Below are 25,651 nucleotides of genomic sequence, written 5' to 3'. Positions count from 1 at the left end.
GGTCACGACTCATGAGTCGGCTCTTACTAATGGATTAGTTGTTGATCAAACGTCTCGCTCGTCTTGCTAATATCCATATATTTTTAAGCATCAACAAGTTTTTAAAGTAAAGAATTAGAAAGGTCTTAGTTATTTAACCAACATGTGTGGTTGTGGATTGTTGACAATCTTATGAACAAAAGTTATGCTTTTCTATTTGATTTGACCTTATATCTACAAATTATCTATGGAAAATAGGTAAGTAATGTCATAGCCTTTTTTCAACTCTTAAATCATTACTTCTCAAATTGGAGTGGAAAGAAAGAAAGGGTAAATTTGAAAAACGATAGAAACTTTGCACTCTCGCACCTACCATTCAGTGAAGATGTGTTTAGTAGGAACCCCAACCTCCAATGCTCCATGCTATCAGTAAATCGATTTCCTTCTCAGACTGCCTATTTAGAAATCCAAAAGTATTTCAATTTAATTGACTTGAATTTGTCAATTCTTATTTTGAAAAGCATGTGGTGGCTAAAATTTAAATCTTTCAACAGCATGGACGTAGCAGGGGTCCAAAGATGTTGAACCATTCTTGCTTGTTAAATTTCCAAGTCCAAAGGCGAAATGCATTTGGCTTCTCCCGCATTGCAGGTTTTCACTATTCCCTTGCCAATTGAACCCTATAGTTATCAAATCCACGAGGGCTTCGAAGATCTATAAACAGATTTTGTGGTTTCTTTCAAATCTCGATGGAGAACTGTATAGTTGAGAATGGCAGTAAGCAAAATGCCACCAATTGTATTAGTTAAAGGGATTGTTTTAGCAGACGAGGATTCTTAGCAAATTCAGGGCAAGAAGAATCCATGTGCTTCTTCAAAAACCAAACAGTCTCTTCTCGCTGAGCACTACATCCTGCAACCTGATAATGTTCCATGCTCCGTTGGGGGAAATTTCTCCAATTATTTTTTTTAGTCAATAGATAGATTTAATTGCATTAGAAGGGCCTAGGGCCGATTATATAGGGAGACAATCCATCTGGGATCCAAGGTTACACAAAATCAAGACCCAAATTCTAAACTTACTTTGAACAATAAACACTTAGGGTCCAAGTTAAACTAAGATCTGATTTGACACAAAACTCCAAAGAAAGAATCCTCGAGCAAGTCGACTGCCTCCGGTTAGACGCGACCCAAGATATCCAGGCAGTCCAAAACAAAGGCCAAAATTAGACCTTCCAGTCGTATAGAAAACCGATTAGAACAGAGGACAAGACGGTAATGGTCTTGTCCTCATCGTTTATAAACTATAGAAAACGATTGGAAAATGTTTTCATCCTCTCTCTTTTTTTTTTTTTTTTAAAAAAAAAATTTTAATAGAACTATTTAAAAATATTATTATTATTATACAATAAAAAACCTTTCAGAGAAAATATTTTATTTAAATTCATGAATAGGTATTTAAAATTAAATAAGTACTTACTACGTTTTTAATCTACTTTGATTACTTTGTTTCTAATTTGTTAACTTTATGATTAGATTACAGCTTGTTAATTCATTTGATGGTGCTTATTTACATGCTTTGTTAAGAACAAAATAATCATAGATTTTCCCTTAATAATAAATTAGTCGAATTCCTACACTATGCGCATATTAATATAAATTAATATATTATTTATTAGATATTTTAATTAGAAAATTATTTTATCTTATATTTTAATGGATATATATATATTGAAAATGATTGTTTGTTATTGGTTATTATTTTCTTTGAAAAAATATTTTTGTATAGAAAGAAGAGTTTTTTTGGTTATACAACTCTCCTATACTCTAAGGATTTTTAATTTTTTTACCAAATTCATTTAGTTGAGTATTTTTTTTTTAATAAAGTTGAGTCATTTTTATATACTATAAAATTGAATAAAATTTTAAATATTAAAAATCACAAAATAAAAAAGTCATATATTATGAATATAATAAATAAAATAGTTATATTTCTAATGTCATAATTAATTATGTATATATATTAATTTTTAATTTTAGAAAATATTTATTGTCCAATCAAAATAAAAAAAAATAAGAAAGATAAAGAAAAATTTAAAATTATAAAAATTAAAAAATATAATACTAAAAAGATAGAGGGTCATGTCCCTTACTTTAATTTTAATATAGATACTAAATATATTATAAATAGATAGATAAATACAAATAAATATAGATGTATTATTTTATTAATATATATTTATACATTTAAAATTAATTTAATAATTTAAGTTATTTAATTTTAATAAATTAATATAATATAAGATAAATTTAAAAATTAATAAATTTTATCACTTTAATTATATTAATTATATATTTTAAATTATATTAAAAAAATAGATCCATTTTTTTAATTTTATAGTATAGATGGAGTATTATTATTATTATTATAAAACTTTTATAAGTGGCAGTTTTATCATTGCATTTGAAATGATAAAAGTTGCTTTTAAGAAAAAATGCTAATAAATAAATGCTGCTAAATAAAAAAATAACATAATATTTAAATATTTTAAAAATATAGTATTATTGTAAGAAAATTAATAAAATAATTATGTTAAATTGCTTGTAAATATTTTATTTTCTTCTCTATTTAGGGTGTTTTAAACTTAATTTGATTAATTTATTAAAAATATTTTTTAAAAAAGTAATAAAATAATTTTTAAAAGTATTTTAAATACTAAAATAGCTAATTTAATGATCAAATTTGTATCCTATAAATAATTTTTTAATAAATAAAATAATTTAATGATGAGAGAGAGAGAGTAAAGGCAGGTTAGAGTTTGGAAGTTTGGTGAAGAGAGAGAAAAAGAGAAACCCTTGATGAGTTCCAAAAGAAACTGAGCAAAACAAAGTCCACGAAGTTACTTCGAAATCTCCTCCTTCCTTCCCTCCTCACTCACCTTCTTCTCCCTCTCCCTCTCCCTCTCCCCTTGCTGCTGCTGCTGCTACTGCTACTCCAATTTGTCTCATGAATCCCCACAAAACCGAACACGATCTCTTCCACAATCATCAACATGATCTGGGCCCGCCTCCCCGGATCATTTCCACCAACCAAACTCAATCCCAGCCTTCCATTCAAGACGACCTCTCTCTCTCTGAAATCGTCCTCTTCCGCTCCTCTTCTCCCGAGTCGCCCAGTCAGTCCTCCTCTGACAACGATGACTCGTTGATTCACCCGACTCACTCCAATCCCAAAAGCAATGCCCCCCATAGCAATCACGCACCGGCTTACATTAACCCCGAGCCTCATATATCCTCCCAATTCTACACATTCAATGCTGAGTCTCACTCTCTTATGATTCGCTGCATTCTCGAGCACCGCCTGGCCACTCCCGACGAGATCCGCGCTGCTACGCCTCGCTCCGTCTTGAAATCGTGGCGCGCTGTCTGGAAGGACCGCAACGAGGACACCGCCTATGTGACCGGGTGGAAGCGCATCCAGGAGAAGCTCACGGCCCACGTTGACTCCGCTTCCGGTAACGAATTTCTTTGCTTCAAGAACAACTCTCAACAATGTGTTTCTCATATTAATCAGTGGCAAGATATTGTTATGAGTTTTCATGGGGATGCGGATTTAAAACACCTAGGGCTTAGAGAAACCATAGAGAGAATCAAACAAGTCTGGACTGTAGGGGCTAAGTTTTATGGAATTCCCGAGAGTTACATTAGGGTTTGTGTTGCTGCTTGCCCTGTGTGCTCGGCCTCTGAGGGTTCTGGTTCCAGGAACAAGCGCCGTCGTTTTGAATACACCGAGTCATTTGATGTTCCTGCTAAGGAGGTGCCGCATAGGCTGCAGCAATTGGCTACCAAACATAAGGTTGTGCTTTGTATTAGGCAAAAGTATATTAGGTATAAGCCTTTTATGGCTGAAGTTAAGGATTATGCATGTCATAGGGCTGGTGAGCCTGTAGCCAAGAAGTCTAGGATGTTGAAGAGGGAGCCTTATGCTTCAAAGAGATGTGGGTGTGGGTTTAGGATTCGGGCAATCGTGCCAATTACCAATTATAATGAGAAGGATAAGACATTTGTGTATCAAGAAGAGGGGATGGCAGTCTTCAAACTATATGCGGTGCATTCAGGCCATGAACCTGGGCCTTTGGATGGGAATGCAAGGATTATGCATCGGGTTGTTGGACATAAAGGTAGCTTTATGATGGATCAAGAAATGAACTATGGTGTGCATGAGGATGTTGACAATGATGGGTTTGGGTTGATGGGGAAGGATGAAGGGGACTTGCAGCTTTTTGTTTTGCAGCAGGTGCAGGAGTTGAGAAGTGAAATTGGGTTGTTGGAAGGGAGATTAAGAAAAATCCCAAGTGAATTTTTGGGTTTGGTGTCGCAGGAGTTGTTTCATGTTGTTAATAAAGTTAGGAGTATAGGGGAAGACAGTTCAAAGACAATTGGGCTGCTTTCACACAAGCCTCATTCAAATGATGTGCTAGTTGGGGAAAATGATTTGCCGCACTGGGGTGATCATGATCACGGAAGGATATATGGGAATGGCAAGGAAACAGAGTTGATTGATGATGATGAAGATAGTTTTGGACAGACTCTTGGGGATGTTGTTCCTTGGGACCAAATGAGGACAGATTGTAGGAGTGACAAAGATCTGATGAGTGAGCCTTGTAAGCCTGAAAAGTGGTTGAAGTGTAGCGATTTTGATGAGAAGAGCATTCTTGACTGTGAAGATACTAAACTAACCAAGCCCATGAGACATGATGAGGCTATAGTGACAGATGTAGGTCTTATACAGGTTGATAGTTTCTATCAAGAGAATCCTAAATGGTATGATTCTCCTTGTGGGTTAGACTCCAGTGCAGATTGTGGGGGCAGTTCATTCAGACATGGGGAGATTATTTAGTGCCCTGGATAGCTGGTTAACCCACTCTAACATAGTCATTGAGTTTATATCTTGCCCAATGCCCATTCATTTGTTCTGTCTGGTGGAAATGGGCTGTAAATTTATGTATATTGAAGATTGGAGCTTCTCACATGCTTTTAGGTATCTTTGTTGTGTGTTGTTTTGTAAAGTATGCCCAATTGGGTTTTCTGCACATACCTTACTTATGACTATTTGTAACCATTTTCTGGACATTTATGACTTTCAGGTGGTTCCTTACTTCCTCTTATAATGCCTATCATTCAGTTCTTTAAAATTCTTGTATGTATTATATCTTAAATCTTGCTTTCTACTTTAGTCCTAACATTGCAAGATGATATGTGGGGACTTATTTTTGTTTTGTTCAGGTTTATGTGCCAGTACCTTGATAAATGTCCATTTATCTGCTTTACACGATCACTTTTATGTTACAAGTGGTTAGCCATTTGTTGGTGTTTTAATTCTACTATCATTTAGAGTTCGATTGCAATGCGCTTGGATCAAAATTCTGTAAGTAGATGGCAGGTCTCTGGTTCTAGTAATTTGCTGTGCTATGTGGTATTGGAACTTGTAAACTCTATCATCTGACATTAAATATAGCATAGCCTCTTATTATTATTATTATTAATGTAGACCTTCGATTCGCGTTGATTATTTTGGGTATATGTTAACTAACTGTTAATACATTCTTAAGAGTGTTGGCCAATTATGTGGATAGCATGCTTCTCTTGAAGCCTGTTCATATATTTTCAGATTTATGGCTTCCTCCTTAAGTTCACTAGCTTTGAATAGTTCGAACTCATCTTCTCCCATACCCATCTTTTTTCCATGCATATTTAAAGCTTTTGCTGCATTGTACATTATTTCTAAAGTTATAATTTTTTTAGGAGATACTGTTGGTACCAAAATGGGTAGTAATTCAGAGTGTTCTTTTGGTTTTTAATTTTTATGGTAGCTTGTTTTCTTTTCTAATGACCTTATTCGTATGTTATTTCCTTTTCTTGTCCCCACTTATTGTTGAGTAAATAACTCCTATTATTGCTTGAGGTAATTCTTCTAAGCTCTATCTTCAAAGGCCATTTTTGCTTGGCAAAAGAAATCCTATTTGGAAGCACTATGGAGATACTGGGAAGGCATTTCTTTGAAGGTGAAAAAGGGCAAACCTGAAGATAAAGTGGTCCTTTATAAGAAAAAGATTGTGCTTTTCTTAAGACAGTAGGGATACCTGTTACCTAAGTACATGCTTTGCCGAGGTTTGAAATCTCCAGCGAAGATGATGCAGTTCTACTTTAATGCTTAAATGTATTGTTGTGTTGTTTTCTTCTTACCGGTTGCATAACTACCCCTGGCCCCCACCTCCCATGCCTCTCTTCTTTGTGTGTTCTTATTTCTCATCCTTACCTTAAATATAGTTTTTCCTTCTTTCAATCTTCCATGTGTTGAACCAAGTCACCAAGGCAACTAAATAATTTTGGCAGCAATATTTGAAGCGTGAAATGTATAATTGTGTGGGAATATGTGAGCAGCAAAGCAAGTGCTAGGAAGGTAATCCCGATATGTTCTGGCAGGAACGTTTCTCCTAGTTATGCCTTGTTTGAATGGTTTCTGTTGTTGCCTAAATATGGAGGTAAGACTCGAAAGTTGATGCAACAAGCTTCTTGTTATAGCCCTGCTGAACTGCTTGGGCTGATGAAAGTGAAATTGGGGAAATTTTGCACGCAGTTGGTTTGGGTGTGTGCTGGCCAGGCCTGGCCTTCGGCTGTAAATGTATCGAGCTGCGAGCTGTATATCAAGGGTCCTGTGGTTTTCTAAGAATTTAAAGTCCGAGAATGTCCGTGGGAATTACAAATCTTGATATTTCTAAAGATTTCTGTTGTTCTATAGATAAATTAAATGCTTTTATTTTATAAAATTTCCTTTTTCTTAACAGTTAACGTTTATAGCCTATTTCTTGATTTTTAAGATCCCAAGACTACCCTTTATAGTTCAAATGTAAGAAGAAGAATGGGAGAATTTCAGAATGAAGAGTAGGCATGTAACTGTTAAATAATAAAAAACAACAGACTCCAGAATTGCAATCATAAAAACATGAAGATTTTATAAACATGAAGAAGACCTGTAAGATTTAAGAACTTAATATAAAAATATGCCTAAAATGAACATTTATGAAGGACTGAAACAACCGTGCCATTCGCTGGAAATTAAAATGCAATCTGGGCCGGATTTGATAATTTGTCCAAACTACAGAAGTGGGTTGGTAGATGTTGTCCTGGCCTACCAAGAAAACTGCAACTTTTTGTTTGATGGGCTTTTCCAGACCATGAGTTAAAATTTAATAGTCAATTTGGGAATTTCATTTTATTTTAGGTTTGTTTTTATAGTTTATTTGATTTCAATTGGGATTTTACTAGTTAAAAATTTATTTGTGACTAAAATTATATAACTAAAATCAGATTAATCAAAATGAAACTTGAGCTGGATTAGAATAGAATATATTTTTATTTAAAAAATAAAAAAACAAAAATCATTTAATTAAATCAGAGTTGTAAGATCCTATGAACCTAGTTATAAACTCCCTAGTTTCAGATTTTAATATGATTTAGTTCGTTGACTAGTTTTATTTATAGTTTCAGTATTATGGAATTAAAAAAATTTATATAATTAAAAATTATAAAAATGCCCCTAAAATAAAAAGAATTATGAAAATTAAAAAAAAAATGAAAGAAGGGGTTTATATTTGTGATATTTAGTACAATAAAGAACTATGAAAATGAAGAAATTATGAAAGAGGATATTATTATTATTATTATTATTATTATTATTATTATTATTATTATTATTATTATCTAATAGGGGAACTGTTTGGATTGCACCACACCAGTTAATTACTACCTTAGGTATGTCATTCTTCGAAAGGAATTCAACCATTTACTTGTGAATTGTGATTGTCAGGTATACATATTGCTGCTTCCGCCAAGATTCATCAGTAATGCGGCCGCCCTGCGCCACCGATGATGGTTAAAATTGAAAATAAGCCTGCAAGAATCCCTTGCTTGAAACTGAATGGTTAGAGAGAGAGAGAAGAAGAAGAAGAAGAAGAAGAAGAAGAAGAAGAAGAAGAGGAGTACGACTTGATTACACCATGAAATCAAATACAAGATGCACTAGCTGCGCAGTACAGATAGGAGGAGCCAAACCCAGTTCAAGAATGGGTAGGAAACTATATCCTACTGAGAACTTGGAGGCTTGAATCTGACTCCTGGCAAGTATCTACTCACAAAGTCACGAGCCAAAGCCTGGAGATCATCATTTTCTAGTTCTGAATCCAATGGATTACACAGACTTGTCCATTCTGATGATACCTGTTGTAGTTGATCAAAATGCATTGACACGTTAGAGTTCGATCCCAGCTCTGTAGTTGATGCTATACTTGATTGGGAGGGGCTTGGAGCAGGTAGAGGCTGTGCTTGCTGCAAAGGTAGCCGCTGCAGCGTCGAAAGGCAAGCCTGAATGTAGGCCAACTCCGCTTGCAAATTCACTACCTATAATTACAAGACAACTTATCATCATTTGGTCATTTTAACGAGTAAATCTATTGTGGATTGCATCAGTTAATTGTTAATTTAATACCCCAATTAAAATAAAGGCTGGGACTCCACTCTTTTGCGACTTAAATAATCACAGAGCAAATTAATGAATGTTGAGTAACATTTGTAAACTTACAGTTATTATAAGCTTATTCTTATATAAAAATAATAAGCTTAATAATTATTATAATATTAAATATTTAAGTTTTTAATATGAGTTCGATCAACGAAATTCAAACAATTATTAAGCATGGCTCATGCGGTTGCTTGCTTGATATATACATATATTATCTTCTGTAAATTAAAATCAAGGATCGGATCATTATAGAATTTTCAATATAAATTATTCTTTTTTCCCTCTTAACAGAGAGTTATTGAGAGTAGGCGATGGAAGATCTAGAACAATAATTGATGCTCCTTGGAAGGAAGAGCCATGATGCAGCCATTCAACGTAAAAACCGGAGAAGAAAATAAGAGCACAATTATTAATTAATATATTTAGTAATTAATTATGCTAGATGACAAAATCTACCCATGCAATAGACAGCAAACTCATAATTTCTCATCTAAGATAGGAGGAAAAAATTAAAAATAAATATAAAAAATTACATAAATTAATATAATTAAAGTAATACAATTTTGTTTCATTTTTTTTTAATATATCTGATGTAATTTCATTAAAATTAAAAAAATTTAATATATTCTAAATAAAGAGATATTAATAAGTTAATAAATAAATTATTTATTATTTTAAAAAGAAAAGTAAGATAAAAAAAAAATAAGGTAAACCCATCTAGATAATATGGAGTGAATATTAAAAATAATGCATGCATGTTACTAGTTCAATCAAAATGTGGAAGATTTTCTTTAACCATAATGAAGTTCTGTCCTTGATCTATCAAAGCAAAGCAACTGAACTAAGCCAAAATTAAGATGTAATTTTGTATTTTATAATTTGAGTATTAAATTTATAGTAGATTAAATTTAAATAAAAATTTATCAATAATTTTTTTTATTTAAATTTAATTCATAGTCAATGTAAAACATAAAATATGATGGATTTTATGTATTTATATTTCAAATCTATACTAAATTGATTTTAGGTAATAATTTCTTTTAAGCACAGTTGTTGATGATCAGTATATATCTGCCCAAAGGCCACAAAAATTGAAACACATTAAATGACAGACAGCGTGAAGAACCATGCATGCTATCGTATATATCGTCATTTCCACCAAAATCAATCATCCTTACAAGTTAATCGTATCCCATGTGATTAGAAAGACTTTTAGGTTGCAGTAGATTTAACACAGGGGAACCAACACGTGGGTAGGTCCCACAATCATCATCAGAAGGAAACCTTTCTTCTTCCCTTAGCTAGCATATAAGATGATCATGTATAATAAAATGCACTAACGTTAGTCTCTGTCTCCTCTACCAGATTACAAGGAAGGTCGACCACCAAAGTCAAAACTGCATGTATTTCAATATTTCTCGAGCTGCTGAAGTTTGCTTGCTAGCTCCGGCAAGCAACTAGCTAATCTCCTTAGTCGTCGACCCAATACATGGAGGCTTCCCCCCCTCCTCTTTGGGTTGCGTCCATACAATATTAAAATTGCAAGTTAGCATGAGTTTCACGCAATTATGTGGAAAACCCACGACTGCTACACCCAAGAAGACGAATAAACTGTTACCTTTTAAGTGCATGACAATATAGTACCAGCTTCCTTCACTCCATTAATTTATTACTATATCGTAAAAGGAAAAACCAACCCTCAAAAAGAGAACCTGCCTAGTGGTAAACTTGTCCTACGTGTGGTTGTTTGGCCTAGAAAACTGACAAACTTGCGAAACAATCAGTAATGCAAACAATCAGTAATGCAAAAGTGAAAACCTTGCCCAGTGTTTTAGATTTACCTCGATGGTCTGTAGTGCTACTATCATTTTCTATTGTCTAGCTAGGCACGATCGAGTTTGTATGACTACTGTGATGAAAGGAACTTAAACGCAACAGGTTATGTTTGGAAATTTGAATACCAATAGCCTGACAATAAGTTAGCCCTAGTTGGATTTCCTTTGCCAGTGCTATGCATGGTTTAGCGGTCTAGTGGGCAGTGTGGCTACCAGCATTATTAGGGTAATCTTTTCAGGAAACTTATAAGATATTATGGGATGTTGGCACATCTCACTGTGAGAGAGGTAACATATCTTCCTAAACACCTCATCTTTCCGATAGGAAACATTGAATAGAAAAGGTGGGCTTCAACCATTTCTGCCCATCAAGAAACTTTTAGCCACATCATTGTTAGATCTGCCTAAATCATTACAATACGTATAAGGCCCAGATTTTCACGACAATGTTATCAAAATGATTGTGGTTTCCTTGGCAAATAAACATGTTCACAATTTGAAGTCTAAGAACTAAACAAGGTATGCATTAGGTATGCCACTAATCTTAAGAGATGCATGTCACCTTAACAAATCGCTTTTGACTATGAGATGCGCTTTCATGATCATTCGTTAAAAGAAGATTAAGAAATGCATAACTAGGAAATTAAAAGGGAGGCTCAATTAGTTATTTACCTGCTGTTGGAGTGTAAAGAGGTGGCCAACACAGCCATAAACAGGGTCTCTAACCCTCGCCAAGGCCTCATAACAAAGAGTAACAACTGCGTCAGGTCGCTTGTGTGCAGGTATGCGAAGGAGGAGCTTAGAGGCATTGCTAGCACCAAACACCTTGTGTACTGCTGCAAAGTGAGCGGTGCCCTGGTCCGAGTCAAAGTAAGGGGCAAAAATGCACCCTTTGAGACACTTTCTCCTAAGAAACTTGCAGGCACCACAAGGCCCACCTCCATTATTGGCACCACTCATGTCTCTCTTTCAATATTTTCCTAGAGATTGTTATCCACTTTCTGTGTGCTTAACCTCTTGTGGGGTCGAGCAAATAGCAACAGAGAATAGAGAAAAGAAAGGAAGTCATTGATGAGTATTTAATTAGAGAAAGAAAGATAGGTTTGTCTGTTACTTAGTTTGATAAATAAGGAAAAATGGAAGCTTTTGGCGGTGGCTCATGAGAAAGGACAGTTTTGGTCATAATTTTTTCGGGGAGAGGAGGTGTTTGAGTATGGTGGGTTGTGTCCTTGGTTCAACCTTTAAAGCCACGGCAAAGAGAGAAAGAAAGAGAGCGGTGAGAGAAAGATTGCGTGAAGCAAACATACATGCGGTGAGTGACGATATAAACTTCCAACCGCCGCAGTTTCGACCACGTGCGAACTCCACATGGGGCAAACATCCTATCCTTTCCTATCATCAGCTTTTCACTTGTCATTTCCGTTTGATCTTTTCGGTGTCTCACTGTTGAGAGTTGAGACTTGAGACATCGACGTAGAGATTGACACTTTGACAGGAGGAATTATTAGTACTCTCGTTGCATATATTATTATTATTTCGAACGCTGGAAATAATTTCTAATACGTACGTTCATATAGAAAGTCTTGTTGTAATTACACATTATATGGGAACTTTTTCTTTTGTACGGTTCATTGGGAATTTAAAATATAATATTTATATTAAAATTTATATATTTTTTATATAATTATATTTTAAATTTATAATAAATTAAATATAAATAATAATTTTTTCATTATATGATTTTGTTTTTAAGAGCATATTATATGGCTAAAGGATGCTTTTTATTTGTCTTATATAAATGAATTAAAGATTAGTTCAATTAAAAAGTAAATTTCCATTGTTAGCTTATTTATATAGTTTATATTATGAGATTGAATTATAAAATATATTTATTTTTACATGAATTATCCTTTCTTTAATTGAAAAAAAAAAGATATATTCAACTGGTGTTAGAATTATCTAGTGACATAGATAGAGGAGGAGAGTAATATTAATTGAGTAGAGAAACTGGGGAAGGGTTTTATGAATAGACTTATTTTTTTTTTATTTTTATATGTTATATTATAATTAATATTTAAATTTTTATATTTTAAAAAATGAACAAAATAATTTTAATTTTTTTATTATATATTTCTAGCTCTTTATTTATTTTTATTAATTTAATTATTAATTAAAGAATTAAAATTTTATAAAAATAAAAGCATTTATAATAATAAAATTTAATGATAAAATGATTAATGAGAGGGCAGTCAATCAATCAAGCCCTACAGTGAGGAGCACGGAAAAACATATCTTTGTCGTACCATGAATAATCTATCCTCAGTCTATGAAAAATAATACATGTATTCAAAATAAACCTAATAATCTCTCCATCAATCCAAAAAACGCGGTATTCTTCGATTAAACTTCACAATAAATGATTAGATACTCTTAACAATAGATGATTAAATAATCCACAGGACCTACTCTTCACGTTATAAATAAAAGTCATATTTTTATGAAAGAGGAGCACCTTTTTATGTATGCCAGAGGAATACATATAAAAGTAAAAGTCATATTTGTTATCCAGGATGTTCTCTCAAGCTCAATTGATGGGATTATTCATAGTTACAAAATTTATAGAGCTTGTCCACCCCTAACACACCTTTTTTTTGGCAGATGATACAATTCTTTTTGGAGAAGCATGAATGGAAGAAGCTTCAAGGATTAAGAAGTTATTGGATTCTTATAGCTCCATTTTAGGCCAGCAAATTAATTTTGTTAAATCAAACATCACTTTTAGTAGATATACTCCGACTACTCTTCAAGAAGCTATTTCTAGCTTATTTCAAATTTACAATTCAAGTTCTCTTCAAAATACTTGGGATTGTCAGTTTCATGGAGGAAGTAAAAAATTCAAGCTTTGTCCTTCCTTAGAGAGAGACTAATTGGCAAGCTACAGGGGTGGAAGAGTAGCTTGCTTTCTCAGGCAGGGAAAGAAATTCTCATTAAATCGGTCATTCAATCAATTCCCTCTTATGTGATGTCTTTATTTAAGTTACCATGTGGTCTTTTAACTGATTTCCAGAGGCTCATAAAAAATTTTGGTGGAGTCATTCCATAGATAAAGGCAACATCCATTGGATTAATTGGAGCCTTTTATCAAAGAGTAAATAGGAGAGAGGTATTGGTTTCAAACACTTAAATTTTTTTAATATTGCCTTGTTAGCAAAGCAAGCTTTGAGGGTAGTCTCAAATCCAGAAGCTCTTTGGGTTAGGATTTTAAAAGGGATTTACTTTCCTTATTCTGATTTTATGGATGCTAAATTGGGTAATAAGCCCTATTGGGGTTGGAGAAGCTTGTTGGAAGGGAGGAAAACTCTGTAGATAGGTTAAGATGGAATATAACTAGTTTATCTTTTGTTAATGTTTGGGAGGACCCTTGGGTTCCATCTCTTCCAGGTTTTAGATTATCTTCTTCTAGACCACCAGATAGCCCTATTATTTATGTGGCAGACCTTATTGATGCATCTTCTAATCAATGGAATAGGCCACTTTTATTCTTAAATTTTAATTCTGAGGATTGCAAGGCCATTTTGAAAATCCCTGTGGGTGGTATTGGCAGAGAAGCTCAAAGAATTTGGCATTTTTCGAAAGATGGGAGATTAACTGTTAAATCTGCTTATTTCATTCTTAAAAGGCTCCAAACGAGTAACACCCTCTAGAATCCTTCCATTTCATTCTCTTTATCTAATGTGTTCTGGAAAAGTATATGGAAACTGGATGTCCCGCCCAAGATTAAAAACTTTGTTTGGAGAGCTACAAATAACTCTTTAGCCACTAGAGAAAATTTATTCAGAAGAAATTACTCCATCTCTCCTTCCTATCAAATTTGTGGATCTCATGTGGAATCTCTTGAGCATCTTTTATTTTTCTGTCCTCATGCAACTGCTACATGGTTTGCTTCTTCTTTGAGCTTTCGGCCTATCTCTCAAGGATTTGGTTCTTTTGCAAATTGGTGGTTTCAGATGCATAATCTTGTATTCAAGAATGATCCTCGGTAATTGAGATTGGTTGCTTTTATCTGTTGGCAAATCTGAAAAACTCGTAATTCAGCTATTTTTTATGGTAAGCATCCTGATCCTATTTTATCTGTGAGAAAAGCTCATAATGATTTTGAAGAGGTGCAACACTTAGCATTTCTTCAACAACATTCTCTGCTTACACCAGTTGATTCAAGTAGAAGTTGTGAATTTTGGGTTCCACCCCCTACAGGTGTGGTTAAAATAAATTGTGATGCCTCTTTTGACTCTAAATCAGGAAGAGCAGGAATTAGTGTTCTGGTAAGGAATTCTCACGGTCTTCTAGTGGATGGAATAGCTTTTTCTATGTGGTCTCTGTCTCCTCTTACTGCAGAAGGAGAGGTTGTGCATCAAGCATTGATACTTGCCATTGCCAAGAATTACAATCAAGCTTATGTGGAAACAGATTCCTTGCAATTGGCTCAACTTTTCTCTTCACAATCCACTCCTGTATGGGAGTTAGACGCCATTAGTCAAGACATTTGATCAATCTTGAGGAACTATCCTTCTATTTCTATTATTTTCACTCCTAGGTCAGCTAATACTTGTGCAGATTGGATAAGATGTGGTAATTTGTTTCAGGGTTGGGTTTCAAATCCTCCCTCCTAGTTTCAGTCTCTGTTGTATAAGGATAGTTCTTCTCCTTCTGTTTAATGCAATTCCACTTTTAGATAAAAAAAAAGTCTCCCTTTCACTGTAAATGGTAAAAACTAACAAAAAAAAGGGGATAAAATGGCAAAATTTTCTCTCCATTTTTTTAATTTTTGGTGTCCTCTTTTGTAAATTAAATTTATCAGTTAAAGGTGTAAAAAATTTCAACGGGAAAATTATTTTTATTATTTCCTCATTTTTAATCTCATTATGTAATAAAAATATGAAAATTAATTTTTTATTATTTTAGCAAACTAGAATGATTACTTGCTATAGAAAGGCTAACCCAATTCAAGAGGCTATTGCTTTTCCACTTCCCCACTTCACACTTCTGAAAGGGCCAAAAACTATTATATTATTATAAAAAAATTGTATAACCTGATTTGATTGGTAGTATCATTCACTTAATATTAAATAAGTATTAGTCACAGAGTACTCAATTGGACCTACCAACAAAATGAAGAAAAAAGCAAAAACATTAGAATGTCTGTTGGCAAATAATGGGCTAATTTAAGGGCATCCTGAAGGCCACAAAATGAAATGTCTTTTTTTAAACAGTCTCATTATTACATTATATGTAGATTGCTTTGAGAGACAAAACGAGGAATTGCCGATACACATTAAAGGGTTCTTCAAATGACGAAGCGTCTTTTATCATGATGATGTGTCTAAAATTTTGCAAACATATGATGCCTAATTGTGATTGTTCTTAATTTTGTGACATGATAATTGCCTTCCATATGCTTGTACTTCCCTAATTTGTGTGATTGTTCTTAATTTTGTGACATGATAATTGCCTTCCATATGCTTGTACTTCCCTAATTTGTGTTATTTTTCTATTTGCAATTGAAGGTTTCTCTAAAAGTATGTCACTCCATGAGATTTGAGTAATCATGATCAAGAAATTCCACTTTGTTGAAAGGGGAGATATCACTTGAAATTACTTTCCAAGGTATAATAGTGACAATTATCATTTACAGGCACAATGGATAAGACCTTGGTTCAGTGCATACATTAATTCAATAATGCTATCAACTTATCTACTTTCTCTAATAGGCTACAGGGTACTTCCCTGTTGGTCGAATAATAATATATAGCTCTCTGCATGTACCAAGAGAGAACATTCTAAAACTTATTTACTCCTGTAATTACTATTTCAAATATACTTATTTCTTTTACTGTCATTTATTCGATCTTACATATTGTCACTAACTTAATCATCGGAGACCCTCTAATATTTTTAGATCAACCCCAACCTATTCACAAAATTCTTCTTTCAATAGTTGTAGGGCATCTCCAAAGGTAGTACGAGCCCATTCTCACAATATAATCCACGTAGCACTCATCCAAAGACTCCTTAAGTATTAGAGATTATCAACTTCTAATATGATCAAATTGAAATCATTTGATTTATTTTAATCTTACTAATAGAAAAAAAAATAATTTTAATCTAGTTCAAATTTACAAAATCTCATTTTAATTAATATTAAAAATTCAAGCACAATCTTAAAACTCAGATATTAATATTAAAGAAACTAATAAATTTAAAAACAAAAATTATAATATTTAATTATAAACAGTGGATGTGAAAGACGATGTAAAATAAGAAGGCAAGTAAACCATTTGTTAACAATTAATTTCAATTTAATTTAGACTCGAATAAACTTGTGACTAACTCTGCTTGAAACTTATGGTATGAAGAGTGGTCTCCTGCACACATTTCTTTAAAGATGTACTTCAGGCTGGCAATTCTTGGGTCTATCTGTCATGAGCTACGTTTCGCCATATCAATCTCATTTATAAAGCCCTATTAAAAAAAAAAAAAAATCTCATATAAAAGCCTCCAAGTAGGAGACCTAAGCTAATATGACAAGAACTTTGACAATAACCGATCAAAATACTTGCGGTCACTTGGAATATTTATGCAATAGTCCCATTTCAACACAAATTCTTATTCTAAACAAGAGTCTATCAGATTTTTCTTGTTTTACAGATCCGTAATTGTTGAGACTCCTCAAACAACATCGCTCAATAATCTTCTTAATTCTAAATTCAATTTGAGACAACTGTTCATTATTAGTGGACCCTATTTTACATATGCTATACATTTATGTTATTAATTAAATGATATTATCTTTAAAAAATAATAATAATAAAATTTTTTAAGTGAGCTCAGTCACCGATAAAGATGGCATTGTATTATATATGGAAGTGTAAAAAAAATCTCTAAAATAAAAATTTCGAGTAGACAACTTTTTTTTTTTAAAAAAAAAAAGAGAAATTATAGAGCGAAATAGACAAAAATAAATAACTCAGAATCAATGGTTATTCCATGAACAAAATAATAATAAGAAAACCCATAATTAAATCGATTCTAACAACTCATTGCAGCCGAAGCACAACTGTCCAAGAAACGTTAAACTATATACGCCATAAACTGCTGCATGGATGCTTTAATTTCCCATATTTTTAAGGTGACATCCTTTTATTTTCTAACATACAAAACAAATTTTATGATTCCTAGGTGTTGACCGCACGGGTGTATGTGTGATCTTCGTGGGGTACTCTAATTCTAAACTATTGCAATTTGTATTTTATATATATATATATATATATAGTTTTAACGTTATATTTTGAGCAGCGATGATGTTTGTAAAAGCTAAGGCAAACCTAATTGCAGGCCATCAACTCATGATTAAGATTTTAGAGACAGAGTAATTACGGTCTTAACAACTAAAAATTGTGTGTTTTCAGGACATGTTTCCAGATAAGTGGGCTTTTCTCCAATTCTGTAGGGACATACTGTTGCTTAAATTTCCTGCATAGATAAAATATTAATTAATTAATTAATTAATTAATTAATTAATATACTTTGCTTCTTCTATTCAAATGATTCATTTGCTTCTACTGAACCTTATATAGCACCGTTTTGCAAGGATAAACTACTAGCAAAAAAATATCAATTAAATTTAATGAAATTTGCTATTTAATCTCATATTTTAAAAAATATATTATTTATCTCTTATATTTTTAATTCGTGAATTATTTATCCTGTTAACTTTTTTTGTTAGTCAAAGGGTGAAAGTAATTGTCGATAAACACGAAATAATTGATAGATTTAAAATTATAGAAACTGAATATTGTATTATTTAAATTATAGAAATTGAATAATTAAATTAAAATAAATAAATTTGTTTTAAAATAACGAAAGAAACTAAACAGTTCACGGATTAAAAAATAGAGCGATTAAGTAATTAAAAGAAATATTAATTTCCTTGAAAAAGGAAAAATTTAGACTTTATTAAACATATGTTGATAAAATAAAGAACCACTCTAGAAAGAGTGGCTACTAGGCATGTGGCTCTTTTGATTTTTTTCTTTGAAAAATTGAATGAACTTGGAAATTAGATGGTCTAGTCTTTGGAGAAGTAATAATCACATTCATGCTATATCATTAGTAAACGGGATATTCAAATGCTAAGCGTGTAATCTCAAATTCATGTAAAACATTATAGGCATAAACATGTGTTTCATACACTATATTTTAACATGAATTTGATTAGGATGTTTAATACGTTAGCTTCAAACTAGGACACGTGTCCGTCAAGTTGGTCGAACGGAAGGCTTCCGTGATTGCCTCCTCTTCCCAACACATAGATTGGACAAGTATCGCACGGCGCGGATGACTCGCCGTTAGGACATGTTATTGATTTTACAAATTTCTAATTTACTTTTTTTTTTTTTTTAAGAAAGAGAAATTTGAAACCCACACACAACACACATACACGCAAAATGGCTTAGAGAGAGGGAGACAGTAAGGGAGCAGAGACGTTACTTTCTTTTCAAGTGAACGGCGTATGGGTCCTGCTTTTAGTATGAGGTCATCCTTTACCCGGCCGTTACTTTCCTAGTCACCGACTTAAACGTGGCACTCTGACTTGCTGCTGCTTTGAACGCCGAACTGGGTTTTTGACCTTTTTCACTCGCGTTCGGCCACCTTTGGAATGCCAAGTTATACAATGCAAAGCAGTTAAAGTCTTAAATTTTGGAGAATTTATCCTTTTGTGAATCAAGCTACATATACATTAGAAACACTCAATAATTTACCCTATAGAGCGACCAAATGGTCTCTTCGTTACACTGTTGGATTTTTGCCTTAAAACTATTTTTCTTCTCTCAGGAGCCAATGGCACGAATTAAGTGGTGATCATTCATTACATTTGGGGTACTTGTCTCTTTTTGTTTCATCAAGATTCACATTTTTATAAATGAGAGAGTACTGCGTTGAGAGTATTCAAACATTTTTGTTAATTAAGCTGGTATTATAAAGCATTTAGTTTAAGAGTTTTCCTTCTAGGTTTTGAAACCAAAGATAATAAGCTACGAATAATATGTGAATGGAAGTTTTGAGAGATGGAATGAAAGTCAATGAAAAAATAGTAAAATATAATGTAAAATGAGATTAATTAACCCTACTTTATTTGGGATTTCTTAAAATTAAAGATTAATGGAATCTTTAAAATCTTTATATTACACCCTTTAAATCAAATCAGAAGTTAAGAAAAATGAGCATTTAGAGGTTAATAAATGTAAATATTCAACTTTTATTTATATTTTAAAATAACTCTTAAACTAGGTTAAATAGTCAACTTCCATTCATATTCTACCCATTAACTCTCTTTGATCAACTCCTATTCATGGAACTTAATAAATGGGTGAAACTGAAAGATGAAAACCTCATTCAAGTTAGTAATAAAGGAAATAGGCAAGGATGGTATCGAGAAACTATATAACGAGTGATAAGTTAACCCAGGGGTGAATAAGCACAGCACACCGACCTGTAATAACTCCAAATCGATTGGTTACTTAGAAGGTTTTTTGCTAATAAGTTGAGTTATGGGTAGCAGGAGTGATCGATGCAGCCTTTCTATTTTGAGAATAACCTAACAGTTTAGCCAGTTCACCAATTGAAAGGAATGATAAGATCAGATATATACAATTCCCTAACTTTTTCATGTCATTGATTAACATATCTCTTTATCTTTCTCTCTATAACCCTAAACCAGCATTTTATATATAATAGCCCCATTCCATTAATACTTGACTTGTTTGCTTTAAAAAGCCATACATTAATTAAGGGTTACTAAACATGCCACTAGAACAAAAACTAGAATTAAACCTGTGGGCATTCATGTCATTCTCAAAACCCAGTGGGTTTATTTTGGCTTATTATATATAAAGGGAAAGGGATTATACAAAAGTTGAGTCATTTTCAACATTTGAGACAGAGACTTGGCGTCTTTTGCCCTCTACGCAGCTTAAACCACGCAGTGGCATATATACATAGACAAGACCCTTTGACACGTTTCGACTAGTAAAAGTCCATTTCTTTAATTTGCAAGCCAGATTCATATATGGCATAAAAAAGCAAAGTTGAAACAAAGATATACATCACTCATAACTACATAGATAGAAACTTTTAGCTAAGATTAAAAAAAAAAAAAAAAAAAAAAAAAAAGAGGGATAGAGCGACCATGAATTTTGTTAGAAAAATACGAGAACAAGGAAAGATAAATGAGAAAGAAAAAAGGGCAGTTGAGAATATAGCTAGGCTTATCGCATGTTTGCTTCACGCAAGCAGCTAAATGGGGGAGGGGTTTGCTCTATCGCGTGGCTTTAAAGACTTTCATCTAGCGTTTTAAATCCCCCATTAAAAAACCCAAATACCAGAAACCAACACCAACAACCAAACCCTAGACCACCCTGCCCTCTTCTCCTCCTCCTCCTCCTCCTCCTCCAAGCACCCCAGCATACAAACCCTATTACGTGATATCATATTCTTTTTTGTCTTTTCTATTTTCCAACAACAGAAAGGAAAAAAAGAAAAGAAAAGAAAAGAAAAGAAATGAGTGCAACGGCAAATCCTAGCAGTAGCGGAGGCAGCGGCGGTGGTGGTGGGAGCAGTAGCAGTTGTGGGAGCGGACCATGCGGGGCGTGCAAATTTTTGAGGAGGAAATGTGTGCCGGGTTGTATATTTGCGCCTTACTTCGATTCAGAGCAAGGTGCAGCGCATTTTGCAGCGGTTCATAAGGTTTTTGGTGCAAGTAATGTGTCAAAACTTCTTTTACATATTCCAGTCCATAAGCGGCTGGATGCTGTGGTAACTATTTGCTATGAGGCTCAGGCTCGTCTAAGAGATCCAGTCTATGGTTGCGTCGCTCACTTCTTTGCTCTACAGCAACAGGTAACTTCATCAATTACCCTTTTCTTTTCATTGCAAATGATTTCCATCTTTGCACTTGTTTATTTCTAAACAAAACTTCCCTTCTGAACTTTATCCAAATTTGGTGGGGGCAATTAGCTGTTCTGCACTGTGAATCTTGCAATTGACTTTTCTTTTGATCAAATTGATCGCCAAGTTGATAGGTAAACGTTTAACTGCGTTTCTTAAAGAATCAAAAGTTGAATTGGTTAACTTTGGCAAGAAGGGCAGGTATGGCCTTGGAGCCGTACGTCCTTATCTTGACGAGGACACGTCTAAGATGGGGTAGAGCTTCCACACTTTCCCCAGGAGGAAGCAATTTGGTGTTATGTTTTCTGTGATGTGATTAATTACGTATAATTTTTTTGGGTTTTACTGAAATCTATAACGTTTTCTTGATTATTAACAAAATGATATATATATGTACTCGGCGTCAGCGGTTACTAGAATGGAATAAGCCTTAGCCTGCAGCTCGTGCAAATGGTGGGATCTTGCAGTTACGAAGGAAATGGTCGGTTTTCCTTCTTCTTGTAAGAAAGACTGTTGGTCAGATCAGGGGTAGCAGCTGATAAGGATTTCTAATCACAAGTAGATGGATTTGAGGGGGTTAGTAACGTCAAATCATAGCGGATATGAAAGTAATTCAAGCATTAAAATACAAGGCTTCCATAAAATGATGAAAGACATGGGGTTTTATTATGGTTTTTCTACATTTTCTTGTCTGGCAGAACACACCCTTCTGTTTACCAGGATCTTGTCAACACATTAACCTTAAACTAAGGGAGTCAATTTTTTTAATAGTTTTTATCAATTATATAATCTATCTAAACAGTGTGTGGATTAATTATATATGTCCAATTTAAAGAAAACAAGTGAAAAAGCACTTTAAATACTAATAACTTATATACATATAATTGTTTGAAATTAAATAATTATGGAGCATATATATATATATCCAAGTTGAATAACCAGCCTCCTGTTCTCGCATTCCAATGGCTATAACCAATAATGCGGATGAAGAATTCAGTTTAATTAATATTCTTTCATTCCTTTGTCAAAAGAAATCTTTATTTGTTCGCAATTCCACGTTCTAATGCACATAGTTCAAGCATCCTTTTAATATAAAGTATAATCTATGACAACAACTTGCCTTCAACTTGTCTCAATTTTCTCTAATTTTTTATATTTTAAATTCAAAATTAATAAAATTCACTTATAAAATATATAATTTAACATAATTTTTTTTAAATGTAAATGAACCGATGTAATTTACCTTTAATTTCCCTTCCTTCTATATCTACATGACAATAGACATTAAAGAGGGTGCACGTCATCTTCCTTTCCTTCTTTTCAATGATCATTTGGGGTAATGTTAAGGATCTAGTCAGTTATATGCAATTAAGTGATTGTCTTTGCTATTTTCTTTTTCTTCTTTTTGTTTAAAATTAAAAAAAAAAATGGGAATTTATTACTTCAGGTGGTGAATCTACAAGCAGAACTCTCATACTTGCAAGCCCATCTAGCAACATTAGAGCTTCCATCTCCACCACCTCCTCCTCCACCACCACCAACTATGGTGACTCCGCCTCCTCTCTCAATAGCTGACCTCCCATCAGCCTCTTCAGTGCCTGCCACCTACGACTTGTCGTCACTTTTTGATCCGTTGATACAGCCCTCATGGGCCATGCAGCAGCGGCAAATGGATCCACGTCAATTTGGTGGCAGCCCCGGCTCAACATCAGTAACGGGTGGTGGTGGAGATCTTCAATCTTTGGCTCGTGAGCTCCTCCATAGACATGGATCGCCACCGCAAGGTTCCATGCCATGTACCGGCTCCTTATCATCACCATCAAGCTCCAAGTGAGACTGACCTGATTAACGAGTTCTCGCGACAATTTTGTACTGATCGGATACTAGCCGAAGAGCTTAATTTTCATGCATTTTCACTTGGCAAGTAGTTCGATGATTGGTCACTATTTTTTTTTCTCTGATCCTGCCATTCTGGATTATCATTTTCTCGAAGTTCAAGTGAAATTCAATACTGGTTTATAGAAACTTATTTTGGGCTATCTTATTCAGGTATAAATTATTCATTATATATATCGCGTGAGGTAAAGAGTTTAGATCTTATAATATTTTTCTATTTTTTTAAAGAATTTTTGAAATAGAAAAGGGAGGGTTACTCAAGTTGTTCTTTTTTTTTTGGGATGGACACTCCCACCTTGGATACACAACAATCCTAATCTTGTCTCTCTATGAAAAGTAAATAAATAAATAAATAAATAAAATCAATAACAGATGAATGAACCCCGCCCAAATCGACAGGTGGAGCGTGTGGTAAAAGAGATCCATGACTCCAACAATTGCACATTCAACTTTACATTTGATGGGCTGGTCCTTCTACTTGGGCTCGTGCTGTGTTAACAAGATGCCCATAAACCATAAGGTGTTTTTTTTGTTCAGAAATTATAACATGCACTCTGCTTTTTTTTTTTTTTTCCTCAAAGATTTCAATTTAAAACAGAAGCCATCAAAGGGGCAATTCAAAAGTTACAAAGTTCATTTGATATATTTGACTACAACGGAAAACAGCATCTTGGATAAACTCTCTAGCAAAAGAGTGGGCTGTCTGATTGCAAATCCTTCTAACTGCCGAGAAACGAACATCCACCAGCTGCTTCGAAACTTCAAGTCCATCAAGGACAGTTTCATGAATAGATAGTGGAATAGTCTGACCCCTGTAAGCATTAATGACCAAAGCAGAATCTCCTTCAATCATACACTTTGACAATCCCCCGCTTCTTGCCAATGTTAGCGCTTCTTTACATGCTAAACTTTCGAATATGATTAGATCTTTGATTCTTGGCCATGAGCAGCAGCACCAGTCAATGACTCTTCCAAAATTATCTCGTGCCACTACGGCTGTTGCTCCTCTGCACCGGCCCTGATCAACTGCTGCGTCAAAATTTAATTTAACAAACGGATCAACAGGTGGTAACCAGCTATGAATGGGAAAGTCGTCAAGTCTTGGAACCTGATTGTTTAAAGAGTTGGCCACAAGAAAGTCTTCCTGATGCTTAAGAGCTGCAGCTACAACATCTTGTGGATTAAAATTTTGTTGATGAAAAATTAGAGCATTTCGGCATTTCCACAAGTGCCAAAGAATAAACCCATCAACTCAACTCAACTAAGCGTTTATTCCGAAAATTTGGGGTCGGCTATATGAATTCGCTTTCTCCACTCTAAACGATTTTGGGTTAAATCCTTAGAAATGTATAATGCTTCTATGTCATTTTGTACTACTCTCCTTCAAGTTAATTTAAGTTGATCCCTTTTTTTCTTTCTATCCTCTAACCTAATGCGCTTTACTTGTCTAACTGGAGCCTTCGTATGTCTACGCTTCACATGACCAAATTACCTCAATCTTCCTTCTCTCAACTTATCTTCAATTGGCACCACTCCTATATTTTCTCTAATACTCTCATTACGGATTTTATCTAGTCTAGTATGGCCACTCATCCACTTTAACTCTTATTTTAGATGCATACGACTCTTTCAGTGCCCAACATTCTCTACCATATAATATAGCCTGTACGGTAAAATTTTCTTTTCAACTTATTGGGAATCTTACGATCACATAAAACTCCCATGACACGTCTCCACTTCAACCATCCGGCTTTAATCCTATGACTAATATCCTCCTCACATCCCCCATTTACTTGAAGAACTGACCCTATGTCACACCTTACCCCTCTGTAAGGCATAACATGATCCCGTAGAATACCTAATAAACTACCAAACTTCACCTACAGATAACTCATTAAGTACCCTACAAGGTATTTTAAAACAATTTTCTTACTTCATAAGTAGTGAGCATTTTCTACTATGTATTAAAATATTTAATTAGAGTTTGAAAACTAGTTAAAATTTTTGTCCCATTTTAATTTTTCGCAAATTTCATAAAAATTTCGGCAGAGTATCGTCTGTATTTTGAGAAAACAGTTCTTCAAATACTTGTAAAAAGCACTTCCAAAGATTTATCTCAACAACTTCATCATTTCAACATCATTTCTCAAATTTCAAAATTCAACATCATCAAAATACTATAATTCAATTTCATTTAAATTAAAACAAAATACTTTCATTCATATGTAATTAAAGATAAAGAAATTTATATACATCATTACAAAAATTTACATTAAGAAAAATCCAAACTAAAATTTATTACAAGTTTTATACAACTCTATACAACTTTATACAACTTTATACAACTGCTCATAACC

At 33.7% G+C, this 25,651-nt stretch overlaps 4 protein-coding genes across 4 annotated transcripts; 3 read left to right on the top strand and 1 right to left on the bottom strand.

Annotated features, from left to right (window-relative positions):
* The first annotated feature begins 2,780 nt into the window (after positions 1–2,780).
* On the top strand, positions 2,781–5,149 carry LOC110647697 (uncharacterized). The gene has a single exon (XM_058142627.1). It carries the CDS (start codon positions 2,986–2,988, stop codon positions 4,876–4,878), a length of 1,893 nt encoding a protein of 630 aa, XP_057998610.1. The 5' UTR covers positions 2,781–2,985; the 3' UTR covers positions 4,879–5,149.
* A 2,857-nt stretch (positions 5,150–8,006) lies between these two features.
* On the bottom strand, positions 8,007–11,684 carry LOC110647699 (LOB domain-containing protein 19). The gene is made up of 2 exons (XM_021801653.2): positions 11,067–11,684; positions 8,007–8,438 (listed from the first exon to the last, which is right to left on the bottom strand). The coding sequence occupies exons 1-2, from the start codon at positions 11,352–11,354 to the stop codon at positions 8,124–8,126; spliced, it is 603 nt and encodes a 200-aa protein (XP_021657345.2). The 5' UTR covers positions 11,355–11,684; the 3' UTR covers positions 8,007–8,123.
* On the top strand, positions 11,608–14,941 carry LOC131177998 (uncharacterized). Its single transcript, XM_058143195.1, has 3 exons — positions 11,608–11,749; positions 13,713–14,084; positions 14,490–14,941. Exons 1-3 carry the CDS (start codon positions 11,608–11,610, stop codon positions 14,939–14,941), a joined length of 966 nt encoding a protein of 321 aa, XP_057999178.1.
* Positions 14,942–20,712: 5,771 nt separating this feature from the next.
* Positions 20,713–23,468, top strand: LOC110647698 (LOB domain-containing protein 18-like). Its single transcript, XM_021801652.2, has 2 exons — positions 20,713–21,350; positions 22,846–23,468. The coding sequence occupies exons 1-2, from the start codon at positions 21,012–21,014 to the stop codon at positions 23,230–23,232; spliced, it is 726 nt and encodes a 241-aa protein (XP_021657344.2). The 5' UTR covers positions 20,713–21,011; the 3' UTR covers positions 23,233–23,468.
* Positions 23,469–25,651: the final 2,183 nt, after the last annotated feature.

This window comes from Hevea brasiliensis, chromosome 2, assembly GCF_030052815.1.
Source record: "Hevea brasiliensis isolate MT/VB/25A 57/8 chromosome 2, ASM3005281v1, whole genome shotgun sequence".
NCBI classification, from domain to species: domain Eukaryota; kingdom Viridiplantae; phylum Streptophyta; class Magnoliopsida; order Malpighiales; family Euphorbiaceae; genus Hevea; species Hevea brasiliensis.
This window is presented reverse-complemented; position numbering and strand designations above follow the sequence as displayed.